Here is a 19,194-nt window from a genome sequence, read left to right on the forward strand (position 1 = left end):
CTTCTTCTTCTGCTGCTGCTGCTGCTGCTGCTGCTGCTGCTGCTGCCAGAAAAGAAGGATACAGCCTGTTTCATTACGTGGGTTTAAATATGTTCAGCAGATTTATTGAGAATGCTTTAATCATTTGACCTCAGGGTGCTGCAGGGTTTGTTTGTAACTTTGGGTAATTTTTTTGTCTCATGCATACATGATAACATACAATTAATAATATCTTTAGCACCTAAGCTATTAAGATTAAATGATATGTTGTTAAATGAGACAAAAACTTTCCTCACTGTTTGAAAGAATGAATAACTAACTATTAGCTGCTATTATAGCCATGAGGGTGAGGATCATAAAATTGTATGAATTCAACAGATATTTATTGAATTTCTAGTAAAACCAGTCAATGTTTTATGTCACTGGGGCACATTAGAGAAAACAGACTGTATACATGCACACACACTCAAACACATGTTGACATGGTAGAGCTTGCATTATTGTGTGTTAAGCCATTCTGTACATTTTGGTTTAGCCCAGAATTCTGTGGAGACTATGTTATTAAATGATTTGATATCATATCCAGTAGCAATTTAAAAATCAAACTCTGATACATCCACATTTTATATTTTGAATATTTATAGAATGTAGATTTCCAAAAGCATTTTCTATCTAACAGTAAGCCGTTAGGATTTAAGATTGAACTAACCTTGTTTTTCCAAGTTGACAGGGGAGAAAAACCCACACAGACATGTTCCTGTTTTAAGTGTATTTGTGAGACAGAGCATTTGAATTAGGGATTGTCTCAGAAAGCCTTTCACATATGGTGCCCATATCTGTGAAATCGCCTAAGGGAATTAAAAAAAAAAAAGCAACCACACATCCTGTGTGTCACTCTCTGAGATCAATGTATCCCCTCAGCAAAGCTGTCTCTAAAATGTGCCTTTTGGCCTCTGGCCTGCACTGAGAGATGCTCTGTGTGTCACACCAGGCAATGCTGAGGTATCTAGCAGGAATATAAAGGTTCATGTTGTTGCAGTTAGCTAGCAGTTTTTCCCAGGCTTCAAAAGGACATTCTGTGGACTCCTATGATGTAAGAGGGTGTTCCCACTTCAACTGTGGCCAGCAGATGTGATGTGACCATTTTATGTCCACGTGTGCTGATAAAAGCAAGGAAAATGTGAATAATGGAAAAGAATGGCAGACAGGGTGGGTTTTGGTTGTGTTTTTTGTTTTTTTCTTGCTGGCAAGGGAGATTTTTAAACGTAAGTGAAACACACACTTAAGCTTCTCCCTGGTGAAGTGCTTTAGTCCCCTTGAAATTTTTCACTCTTATGAGAATGACTCATGTCTTGGAAGTGACAAGTTCCAAGTCTGGTGCTTGCAGCACCTTTAAGCAATGGTTCATGGAGCCCTGGAGGAGTGTCCTGCCAGCTGTGGTAATTAACAAGGGATGCTGGTCTTGCTTGCCTGTCACTAGAAACGAAGCATATCTCTGTTTTCCCAGAAGCCTCAACTTGCCATTCCTGTTATGGCTGCTTTTCCCAGGCATATACTTTCCTAGACAGCTGCTAACAGTGGAACACAGTTTGTGTTCTGTTTTATTTTTTCTTCCAGCTTCCTGTGTTAATGATCCTTTGCACTGCATGCATTTCTGATTTCTAAAACCATTTCCATGTACTCTATTAGCTCTTCAGCAAAGCCCTGTGAAAAAAATCTTTGATAAGTATCAACACCACCATTTTTTTCAAGTTGTCTCTATATTGCTTTGCATTTCCTAAGGTAAACCGGTTAGGGTAAAGTAGACTCTAAAATGCATAATGACCAACAAGAAACAAGAAGGGAACAAACAAAAATCTGTAACTTATTTGTGCATGTGTATATGCATGCATGTACGTGTACACACATGCACCCACACATCAGTAATACTGGAGCTTGAAATCCGGGCCTTATGCTTTTGCTTGGCTTTTTTGCTCAAAGCTCTCATTTTGACCACATTCAGCTTTTTGGTGGCTAACTGGAGATTAGAGTCTCATGGGCTTTTCTGCGTGGACTGCTTTGAACCATGATCCCCAGATCTCAGCCTCCTAAATAGCTATGATTTCAGACATGGAACCACCAGTGCCCAACTAGAATTCAATTCTTGCTCATGGAAGAGTCCAAGCCAGGTATCCATATTTGTGAGTGACTCCTGTCTTAATGACAATTCAAGAGACAGGCTTCTTCTTTCTTGGGTCTACGTAGTCCCCTAGGACCTTGTTAATACACATTTAGGCCTGTGGAAGAAAAATAACTCTCAGTGGAGACACAACGTCCCTCTTCAATTGGCCCATCTTAGATTTCCAAACTGCACCATATAGTTTATGCTTGACATGGAGAGGTATAACACAACCTTTGAGCGCCATACTAAAATCTCCCACAGTTGAGGACTGCTTCTGTGTACAGTTACAAGCAATGGCATGGGAATACATGAGCAATATCTTTCTAGAGCTGAGCAAGGTGATGTCTATGCAAGTGTTTACAGTCCAGAGCATCTGTGTTCTACTTGGACATTCAAATGTAGGGCTTGATGTGTATTAAAAAGTTATCATGGCGTCCTTAGGAGGAGCCTTTACAGAGTTACTTGTATTCATTTAACATAAAAGTATTCAACGTTCAAAACTTAGCTGGAAGTACTCATTGTATTTCATGGTATCCTCAAAGATACCTTGAAGGTCTGAAGACAGGAAGACTACATTTATACCAATAGTGTCCCTTAGAAGATAGTTCTTAACTCTATTGTTAAAAGAAAGGGGAATTCAGTCTTCAAGAGAAAAAATAAGCCTGTTATCCTAGCCACTTAGGAGGCTGAGATATGAGGCTGGAGGATTGAGAATGCAAGTGTGGTCAGCAAAGTCCATGAAAGTGTGAGTCTCTGTTCAAGCTCTAGTGCCAGCAAACGGAAAAAAAGAAGGAATGAGAAAGAAAAGAGGGAACATAGAGAAATGTCTTACCTGCTGGTTCTTGAGTTGTCTAAAAATCTTATTGAGAAAAAATGAAAAATCCAGGGTGAGGACAAAATTATTAAGATCAGAGGTAGTTTTCATTTCTAATGTTCTAGGCTTTTATCTTTTTTATGTACTTTTTTCATTTGTGAGGCTTGAACCCAGAGCCTCAGCGCTGTCCCTGAGCTTTTTCACTCAAGGCGAGCTCTCTACCACTTTGAGCCACAGCACCACTTCCAGTTTTCTGGTAGTTAATTGGAGATAAAAGTCTCAAGGACTTTCCTGTCTGAGCTGGCTTTGAACTCTGATCCTCATATCTCAGCCTCCAGAGTAGCTAGGATTATAGGCGTGAGCCATCAACACCTGTACTAGAGCTTTTAAAGTAGACACTCATCTACTGGCATTAAGCATGCTGTTATTTCTTTTTCAATCTTAATTTTTTATTTTTATTTTTAATTTAATTTAATTTTTAATCTTTAATTTCTTTTCTTTTTCCTTCCTTTCTTCCTTCCTTCCTTCCTTTCTTCCTTCCTTCCTTCTTTCCTTCCTTCCTCCCTCCCTCTCTCCTTCCTTCCTTTCTTCCTTCCTTCCTTCTTTCCTTCCTTCCTCCCTCCCTCTCTCCTTCCTTCCTTCTTTCCTTCCTGCCTGGGGCTTGAACTCAGGGCCTGGGCTCTGTCCCTGAGCCTCTCTGTACTCAAGGCTAGTGCTCTACCACTTGAGCCACAGTACCACTTCCAGCTTTTCCTGTTTATGTGGTACTGAGGAATACAGGGCTTCATGCATGCTAGGCAAGCACTCTACCACTGAACCACATTCCCAGTGTTATACTAATTATGTCTAAAAAATATTCATTTTGTGCTTACTGTGTTTCAACAAGGGTTCTGACTCCCCAGTATCTAGCCAATTAATTTTGGGGATGACTGACAGAAGAGAGGATGGCATCTCAAAATCACAAGGACTTTGAAATGTATTTGTTTAGAATCTCTAGGGATGAAGCCTTATCATTGTAACTGGAAATTTGGAAATAGCCAAGCATAAACACTCACATTTAGAAGATTAAAACAAAAGAACACCTTGAGGCCCAGTGGGGTCAGATGAGTCATCCAAAGTCCAGAGCATAGAGCTGGTTTATCACCAAGGACTGGCATCCAGGTATTCTGATCTCCAGTCTCAGCTAGCTGCATGGAAAATATGTAAATTGTGGGATTTCACTAGAAATGAGATGAAATCACACACGAGAAACTTAGCAACATTTTGTGTGGATTTTTAGCTTCTCAAGATCCTGACAGAGAGCAAGAACAAAGATCTCTTGGGGCTTTAGGACATTTTGGTTCTATCTCTAGCTGTGATAACATACATAAAGAGCAGGATGAAAACAAAAACTGAGGCCTCCAGGTATTTGTGTATACATTATGATGTGCAGTTGAATCCTCACCTATTGAGAAAAGCATCCTTAGTCTATGCCTTTCTTGCAGATGGACCAAGTGGGACCACACATAGGTGACGTGAAAAATTTAGTGTTATGACTCCTGCACCCTGTCTTGTATAGTCCTCCTCCAAGTCTATAACAAACTTAAGTCAAGAATGGTAACCAAGAGTGTCATTTGATTGCATTTACAGATGCATTGTGAGAGGTTTCTATGCATCCTGAGGATAATTGGAACCACACTTTTTGGAGTCTCACTTCTCCTTGGAATCACAGCTGCTTATATTGTTGGCTACCAGTTTATCCAAACGGATAATTATTATTTCTCTTTTGGACTATATGGTGCCTTTTTGGCATCCCACCTCATCATCCAAAGCCTGTTTGCCTTTTTGGAACACCGGAAAATGAAAAAATCCCTGGAAACCCCCATTAAGTTGAACAAAAAGGTTGCTCTCTGCATCGCTGCCTATCAGGAAGATCCAGACTACTTAAGGAAATGTTTGCAATCTGTGAAAAGGCTCACCTACCCAGGGATTAAAGTGGTCATGGTCATCGACGGGAACTCTGACGATGACTGTTACATGATGGACATCTTTAGTGAAGTCATGGGCAGGGATAAATCAGCCACTTATATCTGGAAGAACAACTTCCATGAAAAGGGTCCGGGTGAGACAGATAAGTCCCACAAGGAGAGCTCACAACACGTCACCCAATTGGTGTTGTCCAACAAGAGTATTTGCATCATGCAAAAATGGGGCGGAAAAAGAGAAGTCATGTACACAGCCTTCCGAGCGCTCGGACGAAGCGTGGATTATGTACAGGTGGGTCTCCAAAACGCCTGCCAGGGCAAACATATGTTTAAATAAAGCAGCTTTTGTATCTCTTCAGTCATATGCTATAGCCCATCCTTGTTCCTTCTGAACACAGGGCTTCTTTCAGTTCATTTGAAAACAGCACGACTGTGGAAAGCACATTTCGAAAGCCAGAAAAAAAATAATCTCATAAAACTGTTAAGGCTATCTATGAAAATGCTTACGCGTGCCATGCGATTGGTTAGAAATCAGGATTATTTTTGACAGGAGACCCTTCCTTTCCCTTTTCTTTCCCAGCTCCTTGCCTTTTTGATCCATTTAGTTCTGCCAAGATAAACCCAACGTCATTTCCCATACTCTTAAGAAAAAGAAACAAAAAAAAAATCCTCCAGTTCTGCAAGAAAATAGTGTCTGCCTGAGCAGAAAAAATTTCAGGCTGAAAGAAAAGGCTGTAAGATGATTTATATAGAGACTCGATATTAGGGAGGAAGTGAGAATAACTTTGATTTAAAAGAACACAGAATGAAAAACTAAGAGTGATAAAGAAGGAAATGAAAAGAAACAAAAAAAAGAGTGTTAGAGCAAAACCAAAATAATGTTTGTTTCTCTCCTCCTCACACAGCTTTACCTCACTCATTTCAGCTTGACCTTTGAAAGCATTTGAGATGATGTTTGCTGCTAGGCTGGCTGTGTCTCTCATCAGTTCCCTGACAGCTTAGAGTAGTGTTTCTTCTGTCTTGGTTTCTTTTTTTCAATAGGTATTACCAGCTTTGCACTGAGTACATTTACCATCCTTAGCCTCAGTTCACTGAACAGAGTAAACTGATACCTTTAGTGACCTGAGATAGTCGTGTCATACATTCCAAGTCCTTAGGTGGCTTAGTGGTAGAGTGCTTGCCTTGCATGCATGAGGCCCTGGGTTCGATTCCTCAGCACCACATAAGCAGAAAAAAAAAAGCCAGAAGTAGTGCTGTGGCTCAAGTAGTTAGAGCGCTAGCCTTGAGCTGAAGAGCTGAGAAACAGCACCCAGGCTCAGAGTTCAAGCCCCATGACCGACCCCCCAAAAACAGAAAGTTATAGCTTCTATATAAGCCAATAAAAAATCGTAGCATCTGCCAGTTGTCACCATTAATAGCTGAGGTTGGTGTATTGTACTGATACCCTTTTGGCATCTCTACTGCTGACTCAGCAGAGATTCTTTCTCAGGTTCCCTAAACATTTCTCAATGGCAGAACCTTCCTAATGAATGCATATTTGTTAACTCAGGACAGCCATGTTTCTATACTCACTTTGGGCCTAGCTGAGAGGATGCTAAGGTATTTGCCAAAAAAGCCACATTAGACAGTCTTAGAGGACATGAAGACCAAAGCTCTGTGCCTAAAATGAAGCAACATCTGGTTTGATATTTTGCCTTTAATTCTGCTTAAAACAACTGCTACAATTGTTAGTCTTAGTCAAGACATCATAGTGTGAGTTCTTTCTTTCTTTGAGCTTATTCCTCCCAGTGTCCCTTTCTCCCATCACTCTTGTTTTGAATTGTGTTTGTATCCTTGACAACTGAACACTGGGCCTGTTCAGGAAAAAAAGAAATAGGAAAGGTTAGACTAAGAGTTTCTGCTCAATCATTAGCTTCTGCTAATCATGTTGGAGACATTTCTTTTCTCCAAACTGATGCCTGTGGAAGATAGACCCCAGCAGCTGCTGTGAACTTGGCCCTGAGCTGCCCTGGGACTCTCAAGTCACTTGCAAGCAGAGGAGAAATCTGTTAGCATTCTAAGCTGATAATTCCATTCTATTCTCTCTCATCAAACCTTTGATACTTAGCTATGTTTGGCCTATAAAAATGGCACTAACTGAAGGTTCAAACCTTCTCATTTCTTATTCTGATTCACTCAGGCTTGAAGAACTGAAGAGCAGAAGCCATAAAAAGACAAAAGGGAAAAGTGTTATGAGGGTGTTGACTACTAACATACTCTGATGGTTGATGGACATTGGTGGGTCAGTTACTGAGCAAAAGCAAGAAGCAAAGTTCAGTTCTTATGTAGAGCACAAGACAAAATAGAAGCCTAGGGAAGAACCTGATGACCTGCTTACATCTTTGCAGGAGAGTGCTTGAGAGCTATAGCTAGAGGTGGCCAAAGACGTTGGTTCCCAGCCAGCAGCTGGAGCCCCAGTGCTCATCAGCACTCTTCACTGGATTCTGAATGTCTTGGTTATTGCTCTCATGACCTATTATTTCATACTGTCACCAAGCTCCCAGAGGCCTGTCCAAACTCCGCCCTGCTTAACTACTAACAGATGACCTTGTTTCTTCTTAAGAAGAAAATGAACAAGACTGCTTCTGAATGTGCTTAAGTCCATCTCTTCTGTTTTATTGGATTTCAGCAGTACCCAACCTGACTTCTGGTTTCAATGTTAGATCTACTTCCTATGCTCTGTCTATTGCTACCTGTCCATCCTTCTGTCTATTTTCACCTAGATCTATTTCTACTGACTGCTGTCCAACCTATAACCAATCAACTAACCAAAGCAGGTAGGAAGTTCTGGTACAGAGGAAAGCGAGTATGATGTCACATTTAGTGATGCTAGTGATTTCAGAGATAAGTAGTAGAGGTAGAAAAACAAAGAAGAAGAATAAAGTGAGAAAGAAAGGTAATGTAACACTGTGTCCTTCAATTTTTTCCCTTATTCTTAAGATACTTTGGGTTTTAATATCTAGATTAACCAGTTGTTTAATATCTTATTTTGTAATTGTTTAATGTTAGTTCAAGATCAAAGATACTAAATTAAAGACATTTAGTTTAGAGCCACCATTTTGTAAGATAAAAGAAAATACCCTTGATGGTATATTAAAGATTTCTCAGGTATGAAACAAACAAGATTAACATTTTCTAGTTTAAAAATTATTACATCTATCATTATCTCATATGAGCTTTTTCTGAAAAAAAAGTATAATGAGAAATAATTTTTTTCTTACATTATAAGGTCCTACAAATTCAAAATTCTTTGGGAAAAGAAATTAGACCATGTGAATCATCGTGGTACAACTGACCCTTAGTATTTATGGATTCTGTATTTGCAAATTTACCTGTTCATTAAACTTTATAAGTAATTCCCAAATCAATAGTCACAATTTTATGGTGGTCATTTGAATATATCTGCAAGAGTCACTCAAATATACGTGTTCCAGCCTAGGTCAAACAAGGGGATACTTCATTTTCTCCACTCAGAAGTTTTTGTTTTGTTTTGTTTTGTGTTTAGTCAGTTGTGCCGTTTGAGTTTTTTCCACTCAAGGCTAGTGCCTTGAGCCTGAGTACCACTTTTGTTTTTTTGGTAGCTATCTGGAGATAAGAGTCTCACAGACTTTTCTGCTCTGGCTGGCTTTGAATCATGATCCTCAGATCTCAGACTCCTCAGTTGCTAGGATTATAGGCATGAGCCACCGGTGCCCAGCTCCTCTCAGATTTTTATATTGTAAAAATTCCTCTCCATCGTCTTATTTAGTGTCAAGTTTAGGTGTTTATGTTGGTATTGCTGTTTAAAATGTTTCCCACGTGTGGTACTGACGTTTTGTCCTGTGTTTGAAGCACTAGATGGCTGTGGCATGGTTTAATGGAACTGATTTAATGGAACTGATTTTCCTTCAAGTATGAGTTATTGCCGTGCTGGGTATGAGTTCAGTGACTATAAATCAATAATGTAGCCTAATTACCTTATATTTGAATAGCATTCCCAAGAAAATAAGGCTATATATTGACCAGTAGGAAATTATTTTTAAGCAGAAGCTCAGAGGATCCTAACCTTGTGTTTCAACACTGGCCCTCAAAACGTTTCAGTTATTTATGCTGCCTTCACAGAACAGGACCTGAGCGAGTATTCCATGAAGCTGGTTGCATTATTTTTGGTAGTTGTTCTCTATAAAGTTATAATGAACACCGAAATAGAGATTAGTTTTAAAAAACCCTCACAAAACTACCTGTTTAATTCATTGGGTATTAAATGAGGCACTGACCCTCTCTAAGAGAATCATAGCTTATTTATAATGATAAATTATAATTTATAATAATATTTTTAATGACAACAGGGACTCCTGCTTTCTTTGAAGCTTTGTGAGTTCAAACCTTTGATTTAGTTTCTTATTAGTATATATGACTTCCATTTAGTATTAGATAGCCATCATTAAATTATATTATTCCACATATTATCTTGTAACTAACACAATATATATGAGGTTGATAGTGATTAACTGTATTTTTCATCTGATGAATGGAGCCCTTTTTAATGATTAAAGATATGAAGTGACGAGGCCAAGCTAATGAGCTAGTTCAAGTTTACCAAACTGGTTAACTGTTATTTGGGAGTCAGAAAAATTTGATTTCCAAAGCTTTCTATAATGATTTTTTAATTTTTTCCCAATAATATGTTTACTCTGGAGTTTAGGTGGAGTGGTATCATCTTATATTTGCTGATAAGTAACTAGATAGTTGGGTTTTATCTCTTGTCCTTTATTCCCTTTTATTAGCTACATTGGTTGAACTAGGGCAAGTTTTGTAATCAAATTGTGACAGATCCAAGGGTAAATTCTGTGCACTCCAGAATCTTAATTTTCATTGGGTGAAGGTTAAGATGAGGTCAAGGTTAAGAGGAGAGATGCAGGTTAAGGGGAAGGGTCAAGGTGAATAAAGAGTTGAGCCTTAGAAACAGGAAAAGGTTTGAGTTAATAGTAACAGAAGGCTTTGATTTATGTTCAGCCTTTTTCCCCATTGAGGGCAGTCAGAGCAATTAAGATTTCTTCTTGCTGTGCAGGCTTACAAGGTCTTTTTTGAAGTGGAATAAGTAGTGAGGGAGATTCATTAATTAAGCTGAAAGAAAAGACATTCTAAAATTGAATGTAAAAAATTGGAGACTTGTCAGTTTAGCTTGGGTTAGGATTGGTAAGGCATTGGGAACAGCAGTATTTCTAGCGCTTTTGTACAGATTCTTGGAAGATGGTTGAACTTGTAGGATTAGTGAGATCATTTGGAATGAACAGGAATGCTCTAGACAGATCAGTTTGCAGTTTCTTCGTACAGTAGGGGCCCTCTCTTTTCTCCTTTCCTTTCCTTTCCTTTCCTCTCTTCTCCTCTTTATGCCTCCTCCTCCTGCTGCTTTCTCTTGTGCCAGTAGTGGAGCTTGAATTTAAGGTCTTGCATACTTACTTGCTTAGCTTTTCCCTGAAGGCTGGTGTTGTAATACTTGAGCCATTTCCCTGCTTCTGGCCTGTTGTTAGTTAATTGGCAATAAGAATCCCTCAGATTTGTCTATCCAAGCTTGGCTTCCAACAGAGATCCTCATATCTTAGCCTAGGATTACATACATGAGCAACTGATACCAGGTTGAGATTTTTCCATATGGGATTGATCTTTATTCTTTGTGTCAGTTTTCTGTATTGAGATAGGTGGTAATGACTGCCAGTGATCATTTAGATTTGGGCACATAAAGGAGTATAAAAGTTCAAGGGTTATTTTTATTAAGAGCCTACTTCTCAGTAAGTCCTTTGTAACTCCAAAAGTGCTTTTTATATGCGGTGTTTTTACTAATGTCCCATGGCAGTAGCAAATGACTTGTTGATAGTCATAGACATAGTAAGTTACAGGACTCTAGACTTCAGGCATTTTTTTCCTGTAGGCACTTGTTCTTAAAATTGGCAAGGATTTGACTGGAGGAAATCTATGGTAGTTTTAATATTCTGTGTTTCATGTAGCCATCTTTCTACTGCCTGGAATGGAGGCATCTTTGATAGATCTACTAGATTTAAGCCAGTTGATCTCACTGTTTTTGTTGGTTTTATGAAAGCAGAACCTTTCTCCTGTGACTAAATATTTTGAACCCAGCATTGGCAAACTTTGCTTGCGAAGGCCAGAAAATAAATAGTAGGCTTTGCCATGGCTGCTGCTTACTGTTGAAGTATGAAAGCAGCCATAGAGACTATGTAAACAAATGAACATGGCTGGATGCCAATAAAACTTTATTTATGGATAATGAAATTGAATTTCATAGAATTTACATGCATCACACAAAAAATCTTCTTTTGATTTTTGTTTTTTTGGTCAGTTATTTAAAGATACAAAACCATCCTTACCTCCTAGGCCCTATCAAAACAGTCAGACTTCATCCACAGACTTTAGTTTGCCAGTTTGAGATAGTGGCTAACATGGGGAAACAGGCAAAGGGGAAGTTTTAGAGCCTTTAATGGATTCTGGGTTAAAATTGAGGTGGCTTATTTTTCCCAATGATTGTGAGTTGGTTTCATGTTCCTATCTCCTTGTGAGAATCCTTTTCACTAGTGATACTTGATCACATGATTTTGACCAAGTCGTATTGGTACCCTCAGAGTCTATTTGTTTTTTTCCTGTCTGCAAGTTATGTCCTGTGTAACTTTTCTTTTGATGGAGTTCAGTTTTTCATGAACTCAGATGTATCTCTCCTAGATTGTAGTCCAGAGCTAAATAATCACCATTCATAAAATTGCATACTTATTATTTGTGAGGAAACAACTAGAAAATCCTGTCAGACCATAATAGAATGGAATGAAGAAAATGACAACACATCCTTGAAATGACAACACATCCTTGAATTTACCTGCTTTGACAGATTGGCTTTCTAATTGACTCTGATTGAATGACTCCGTATCCCAAAATGGAAATATACTAAAGTTGTAACAAAAAGTTGATAACAAACCTCAAAAGATTACTGAGAGCTTGTCTGCTGATATTGCCAAGCTCACCATCTTTCTCATAGAACTTCTCACAGTTTGCATTAGGAAAATGGGAAGGGCAGAGACCAATTTAAATATGTGGGATATCAGAAATTTGGTTTGACTTTAGACATTTCAAAGTGGCTGTTTCTCTGGCGGCTGGCTTATGGTCAGAAGCAAGATGAGTTATTTGAACATTAAGTCTGGATTGCTCCCTTCCTGTTGTTTTTAAGCTTATTTTAGCTTTCTGGTTTTTACCTTTCCCAGTGTAAGTCAATAGAGGTGGGTGTGACTCGTAGGGATGCTGGGTTTTCAAGGGGGAGTGGATTTCTGCCTTCACCTTTCTCTACCCTTATTGTAGGGCTTCCTGCCCAGCTTGTACCTGTAATACAAACTTGTGATAGGCAAGGAAAAGAAGAGGCAAAACACCACTTACAGTTGCCTTTGTGGAGATTCCTGATGCCTGAAATGTTTGGATTTTAAACTGAGTGTTCGTAAAGCCCTACTTTGTAGTGTGGAAAACGTAGGCTGGCTGGCTTCTGCCTATTTTTTTCCACCTTAAAATTAACAAGACCGTGCTGAACCTAAGTGCAATGCCAAAAAAACAACAGACAGGTTTTTGTTTTGAAAAAAAAATGAATGCTTCTAAATAAGCAAGAGAAAAAAATTTAAATATAGAATTTAACCCTCAGATAGCTGCAATTAGTTAAATCTAGAGGGGTAATACATTTCTAACTAGATGTCCCTTGCATGCCTTCATTTCTTAAATTCCCAGAGTGTTGTTTATGTAAGTGTTTTTGCCAGCATTTTTTTAACAAGAATTTTTTTTCAAAATATAAAGCTATTAATGGGGCTGACACAGGTACTTTAAAAATAGTTGTTGTTGTTGTTGTTGTTATAATTATTAGCAAGTACAAGGGCTTGAATTTAGGGTCTCGTTCAACTTTCTTGCTCAACTGGAGCCATGCCTTCAGTCCAGCTTTTTGCTGGTTGTTTTGGAGATAGAATCTTGAAGGTTTTTGCTCAGACTGATTTTGAAACAAAATCCTCAGATATCAGCCTCCTAAGTAGCTAGGATTACAGATGATACTGATTCTGTGCCAATCATGTCATTCTTATTCTGGATGGTCATATCCTACTGGTTTTATATGTCATTTCTGGTGAACTTATGTTTGTCAGTACCTTACTGCACTCTGCAGAACAATATACTACGGCCCTACAGTACTTGTTTTGGGTGCTGGGAGGTACCAGGGTGTGGCGGCTTGCATTCAGTGTCCCAGGATGATGAAAAAGCTGAAGGCTAACTTCAAGATAACAAACAAGGGACATTTTCACTTGTAACAATCTGTTCCCACAGTAACCAGTCTAGTTCTTGCTAGAACTCACGGACTCATTGGAGGAATCCTAATCCTGCGAACTCCGTGAGGGTTCTACAGCTTAAGGTTCAACATCATTATGTGAGGAATATGGCTTCAATCACTTTTGGGCGAGACCAAAGCATTTTCAGACTGTATAGCAGATAGGGGATGGGAATACCTTGCTCCTAGTCTGGTCATGGCTAATAATGTTAAAGCAACTGTATCCACAGGTGGCATTCAACAGGCCTTTACCAGCTATCTTCTTGAGTAAGCGTTTAATTGGAGTAGTGAGAATGGAAGATGTAACAAGTAAACCAGCTTCTTTCTTCTGGGAGTGGGCTATTGCCAAGAAACAAGCTTCAGTTACATCCTTTGGAAAAGACACACAGTAAGATGTTAGTCGCATTTAGATACTATCCAGGACTATGTCCAACAGTGAGGAACAGAATTATAAAGACAGACAGCTTTTCTATCTTTATAATCATTCAAATGATTTTTCAGTTTCTCCTCTCTACCTCATGCTTTTGTTTAGCTTTGCAATTGAATAATAATAAAAAAAACAGGTTGGAAATCAGGCTAGGTACTGGTGGCTCATATCCATAACTTTAGCTACTTGGGGGGAATGAGATCTGATGATCCCAGTTGGAAACTTCAAGACATGATGCTCAATTAAACAGCAAACGCCAGATGTGAAGGCATGGCCCAAGTGGTGTAATGCCAACCTTGAGCAAAAAGGCTTATGTTTAAGCCCCAGGACTGGCTTTTTGTGATAAATCAATCAGTCAATCAACTCATCAATCAATTAACCAAGTAAGCTGGAAATGAAAGTACTTCTTACAACTTACCCTTCTTCCTTTGCACTGGGATAGAAATGTCTCTTTTTAATATTGTTATTATAAAGGTGATGTGCAGGTGTGTAAGTCAGTTAGAGTACATTTCTTTTTGGACAATGTAACCCCTTTCCTCACTGTCCCAGTTTTTCCCTCCTGTCCTAACCCACTAGTTGTACAGCTCATTTTCAACATAGGGTCTAGTGAATACCACTGATGCATTTGTTCACCCTAGTTATGTCTTTATGGAGTGTGCAGACACACAATTTCCAATAAGATTCTTAAGGTTATATGGTTTGGTTACGGGATTGCATGACTGTTTTTAAGCATAAAAATAGATAATTCCATCATAGCTTCAGGTGATTTACATCTGTTTTTAAGCCCAAAGAACTAGAAGAAAAGTTAATAGTGAAGAATAAGGAGATGTTCTGAAGTTCATACCAGATCCTTTCCTCATGCAGTGCCATTTACTAAACAGAGGTCCCATGGACATCTTTAGAACTGTACAGTTGCATGGAGAAAAACTCTTTCATTCACCATATCAAAATGGGGGGTGCAAAATCCCTGCTAGATATATCTTCGCCTCAATACTTATAGATTTTAAAATTCCAACTCAGACACCATGGACAAGTTGTTTAAAGTCATTACTTAAGGAAAATAATAACAAAAAGAACTCTAGTGTGAATAACCATTTTAATTTGACAGGACCGAAGGGTTATTTGGGCACAAGATTTTTATTGCCAACCTTGGGAACATTTCTGACCAACTGGCTACCATGTTATTCTAATTATTTTATTTGTCCGTCTCATTAACTTAAATATTGAGCCCATTATAAGACAAACTATTTAACTTTACGTGATATACTAAATGCTCTGCCATGCCTCCAGTATTGTGCCAATAAGGCTGAAGGAACAGTGTTTCTTCCCAATTTTGACTGTATGGTGTTCACTCCTAGCCCTTTCTTCTTTTATTTTTTTGTCAGTTGTGGGGCTTGAACTCTGGGCCTGGGTGCTGTCCCTCAGCTCTTCAGCTGACGGTGAGCACTCTACCACTTGAGCCACAGCACCACTTCTGGTTATCTGTAGTTTCTTGGAGGTAAGAGTCTCACTGACTTTCCTGCCCGGGCTGGCTTTGAACTGTGATCCTCAAATCTCAGCCTCCTGAGTAGCTAAGAATATAGGCATGAGCTACCAGCGCCCAGCTTTCTTCCTTTTTAAATTCATGTTCTACTTTTTTCTCTGTAGGTGTGTGACTCAGATACAATGCTTGACCCTGCCTCATCTGTGGAGATGGTAAAAGTTTTAGAAGAAGACCCCATGGTTGGGGGAGTTGGAGGAGATGTCCAGGTATGTATGATTGCTTTATTTATTTGCATGACATACTTCTAATGACACTCTTAGTCATTGAGTCCTCAAATATATATTTATTGTGTACCAGCTCTGTGCCAGACATTGTTCTTGATGCTAGAGATACATTGGGATTTCAACTTCCCTGCTTTTGTTTTCCTATCCAGATTGATTTCTTTGATTAACCCTCATCTGTAATTGGCTCATCAAATTGAATGCAACATAATATATGTAATGATTCCAAGCATGCATCCTTGGGCCACAATTTAATATTAAATGTTTTGTTAGAGTCTCATACATGAAGTTTATTTGGTTACAAGCATAAAGAAATGAAGTATGGTAAAGAATGGATTATGTATCTTATGTCTGCATATTTTAAAACTGGCTAATATATGGTTGCTTGCAAATATAAATGGGAAGAAGATAGGGGAAAAAAAGAAACTAACTCAAGTTATGCCAGCAAGAAAAGCAAAACAAATGAACAAAAAACAGGGGGGATTTCCATATAACCCATCATTTACTACTAATGGAGAAACAATTAGTAAAACAAGTACTTATGAACATAATTTGAATGTTACACAATGGAAGAGTTTGCATGTGAGACAAGGTAAAAATTAAACAATAAGTATTTTGAAAACAAGAATTTGAATTTTAGCAAAAGGTGAGAAGGACATGGAATAGACCCTAAAATTTGTGTCTGAAGAACCTATTTTGTATATGCATGTCCACAGAGAAGGCAAAGAAATTTTATCAGGAAGAACAAAGACACAGCTAGTGACAAAACGGATGCAAACTGAATAAAAGTGAGACAGAAGAGAAATGTAGGAATATTGCCAATAAGGAGAAACATATTTTTCAATAGGCTTAATTAAAAAATATTTCAAGATTCAAATTCTATGGGAAGGCCAGAGAAAGCTCTTTTTTTATCACTGGCATGGCATTACAAATTATATAGGGAAAATTGAGAATGAAAATTAACAGCTACAAATTGGATAACTTGGAAATTTACTGGAATAGGAGAGACTGCACTTAGAAGCCTTCTAGTCATAGAGAGTAGAAAAAAAGGGTCAGAGAGAAAAATTTAGGGTCTGAGAATGGAAACTTAACATTTCAAGCTCTAGCATAAGAGCAAGAGAAGGATTGAAAAAATACATAGCAGAAAGAGGACAATCATGAAGTAGAAAAAAAAGTTCATCATCAAAGAATTACAACACATCTCCCCAATTAATCAAACTCATGTAGTAGCATAAAATAAAAGAAAGCAAGGTACAACCATATCAAAGAGAGAAGGAAAATTCAACTTAGAGCATATAGTAACAGATAACCTACAAGGTAGTAATCTCAGGGCAGTTGTTATCTTGGTATTCTGTAGCTAAAGCTTACCTTTATTCATCTGTGTTCTTTTTTTCTTGCAGATTTTAAACAAGTATGATTCCTGGATCTCCTTCCTCAGCAGTGTGAGATACTGGATGGCTTTTAATATAGAAAGAGCCTGCCAGTCTTATTTTGGGTGTGTCCAGTGTATTAGTGGACCGCTGGGAATGTACAGAAACTCCTTGTTGCATGAGTTTGTGGAAGACTGGTACAATCAGGAGTTTATGGGCAACCAATGTAGCTTTGGTGATGACAGGCATCTAACAAACCGGGTGCTGAGTCTGGGCTATGCAACAAAATATACAGCTCGGTCCAAGTGCCTTACCGAAACACCGATAGAATATCTCAGATGGTTAAACCAGCAGACCCGCTGGAGCAAGTCCTACTTCCGAGAGTGGCTATACAACGCAATGTGGTTTCACAAACATCACTTGTGGATGACCTATGAAGCGGTTATCACTGGATTCTTTCCTTTCTTTCTCATTGCCACAGTAATTCAGCTTTTCTACCGGGGTAAAATTTGGAACATCCTTCTCTTCTTATTAACCGTCCAGCTAGTAGGTCTCATAAAATCATCTTTTGCCAGCTGCCTTAGAGGAAATATTGTCATGGTGTTTATGTCTCTCTACTCAGTGTTATACATGTCAAGTTTACTTCCTGCCAAGATGTTTGCGATTGCAACCATAAACAAAGCTGGGTGGGGCACATCTGGAAGGAAAACTATTGTTGTTAACTTCATAGGACTCATTCCAGTCTCCATATGGTTTACAATCCTCCTAGGTGGTGTGATTTTCACCATTTACAAGGAATCCAAGAAGCCATTCTCAGAATCCAAGCAGACAGTTCTAATTGTTGGAAGCTTAGTCTACGCATGCTACTGGGTCATGCTTTTGACGCTCTATGTGGTTCTCATCAATAAATGTGGCAGGAGGAAGAAGGGACAACCATATGATATGGTGCTTGATGTATGATCGTACATTAGTTGTTTCTGGACACACACACCACACACACACACATTCACACCACACTGCCTTAGGGATGTGTACACCTAGGGACTGTACAGCATTGTGGCATCAGATCATGCCACCAAAGGAGACATATCACTGCTGCTGGGACTTGAACAAAGATGTTTTATTGGGTTTTGTTTTAATTCTGCCAAAGTAATATGATGCATCAATAAGAAGAAACTCAGATGTAACCTGTCATTTCTATGAAAATGAGATAAATTCTTTGTTTAATGCACTTTTTTTCCCTTACTGTACATCTGCCTGACAGAGTTTGCCCTAAATACCTCACTAGCTTTATGTGGGCCATCATGGAAGAAAAGGAGTTTGGAAAACTCAAGGAAAAGTTCTTTCAACCTATACAACCTAACTTATGGACTGTTTCTTGTTAGCTACTCATTTTTAGGAAGGATTTTCTGTTTAACTCTACCAAATGGAATGCCAAAGGAAATCTTCAAGGCCGATGGCTGTGTTGTATTTTGATATAATTGTACTGTGTTTTTAAATTTTGTATGCCAATTTTTAAGACAAATTTTACATACTCTATATTTTATTTTTCTGCCAAAATACACTTGTGTTTTCTCTTCTTTTTTATAATAGATTCTGAAAAAATTCATACTTAAAAAAAAAACCCTGCCCAAAATGTGAAGCTTGGTTAACTGATGTTCATGATAGAAAGAATAAAATGTATCTTTCTTTTCCTTTTACAATTGAATAGTTTATTTCTGTGAAAACATATTGAAACTTTCAGTATTTTAACCTTCTGTTTTCATTTCTCTTAGCAAAGGCCAATAAACCTGTCATACTTTGGGAGTAAACATACATGTTTATGTATGTACAAAAACAAATTACAAAAAATCAAGGCCAAGGGGGTAGAAAAGTGCAATTTTTCCCATAAGATTAGAAAAGAAAAGAGAATGCTACTCCTTGAAAGACATCATACAGCACAGGACAAACATGAGTATTAAAGATGAATGACCTTAGAGATTATGGAAATTTTTTTGTCCGGGTCAAGTAATAAAAGGAAAGTAGAAAATTACCTATTTAATTTGGATAAATTCAATGCAGTTCATCAAAGGTTTTGTTCTGTGGCCTGAATTCACTGGATCCATGTATATATATGTGTGTGTGTGTGAGAGAGACAAGTTTCACTGATGTATTGTTTTTAATCTTGCCAATTCACATTGCATGTTAATTGATGTTTACATGGGTAAAGTGAATAAATTATAATAAACATAAAATAATATTGATTCAAACTTGGGAAAATTTAAGCTTTGACTGTCCTGTTTTACTTCCCAGGAAGGATATTTTTTCTGAAGTAGTACATAGATAATAGCATTTTCTC

General features: G+C 38.2%; 1 protein-coding gene across 1 annotated transcript in view; it reads left to right on the forward strand.

The window, feature by feature from the left end:
• The window catches only part of Has2 (hyaluronan synthase 2), a 28,133-nt gene extending 9,701 nt beyond the window's left edge, over positions 1–18,432 (forward strand). Inside the window, exons 2-4 of the mRNA XM_013032227.1 lie at positions 4,584–5,210; positions 15,370–15,471; positions 16,887–18,432. Of these exons, the coding sequence (XP_012887681.1) occupies positions 4,584–5,210; positions 15,370–15,471; positions 16,887–17,816 (1,659 nt within the window). The 3' untranslated portion in view covers positions 17,817–18,432. The remainder of the gene's footprint in view (positions 1–4,583; positions 5,211–15,369; positions 15,472–16,886) is intronic.
• Positions 18,433–19,194: the final 762 nt, after the last annotated feature.

Source organism: Dipodomys ordii, unplaced genomic scaffold (genome assembly GCF_000151885.1).
Source record: "Dipodomys ordii isolate 6190 unplaced genomic scaffold, Dord_2.0 Scaffold151, whole genome shotgun sequence".
In the NCBI taxonomy this organism is placed as follows: domain Eukaryota; kingdom Metazoa; phylum Chordata; class Mammalia; order Rodentia; family Heteromyidae; genus Dipodomys; species Dipodomys ordii.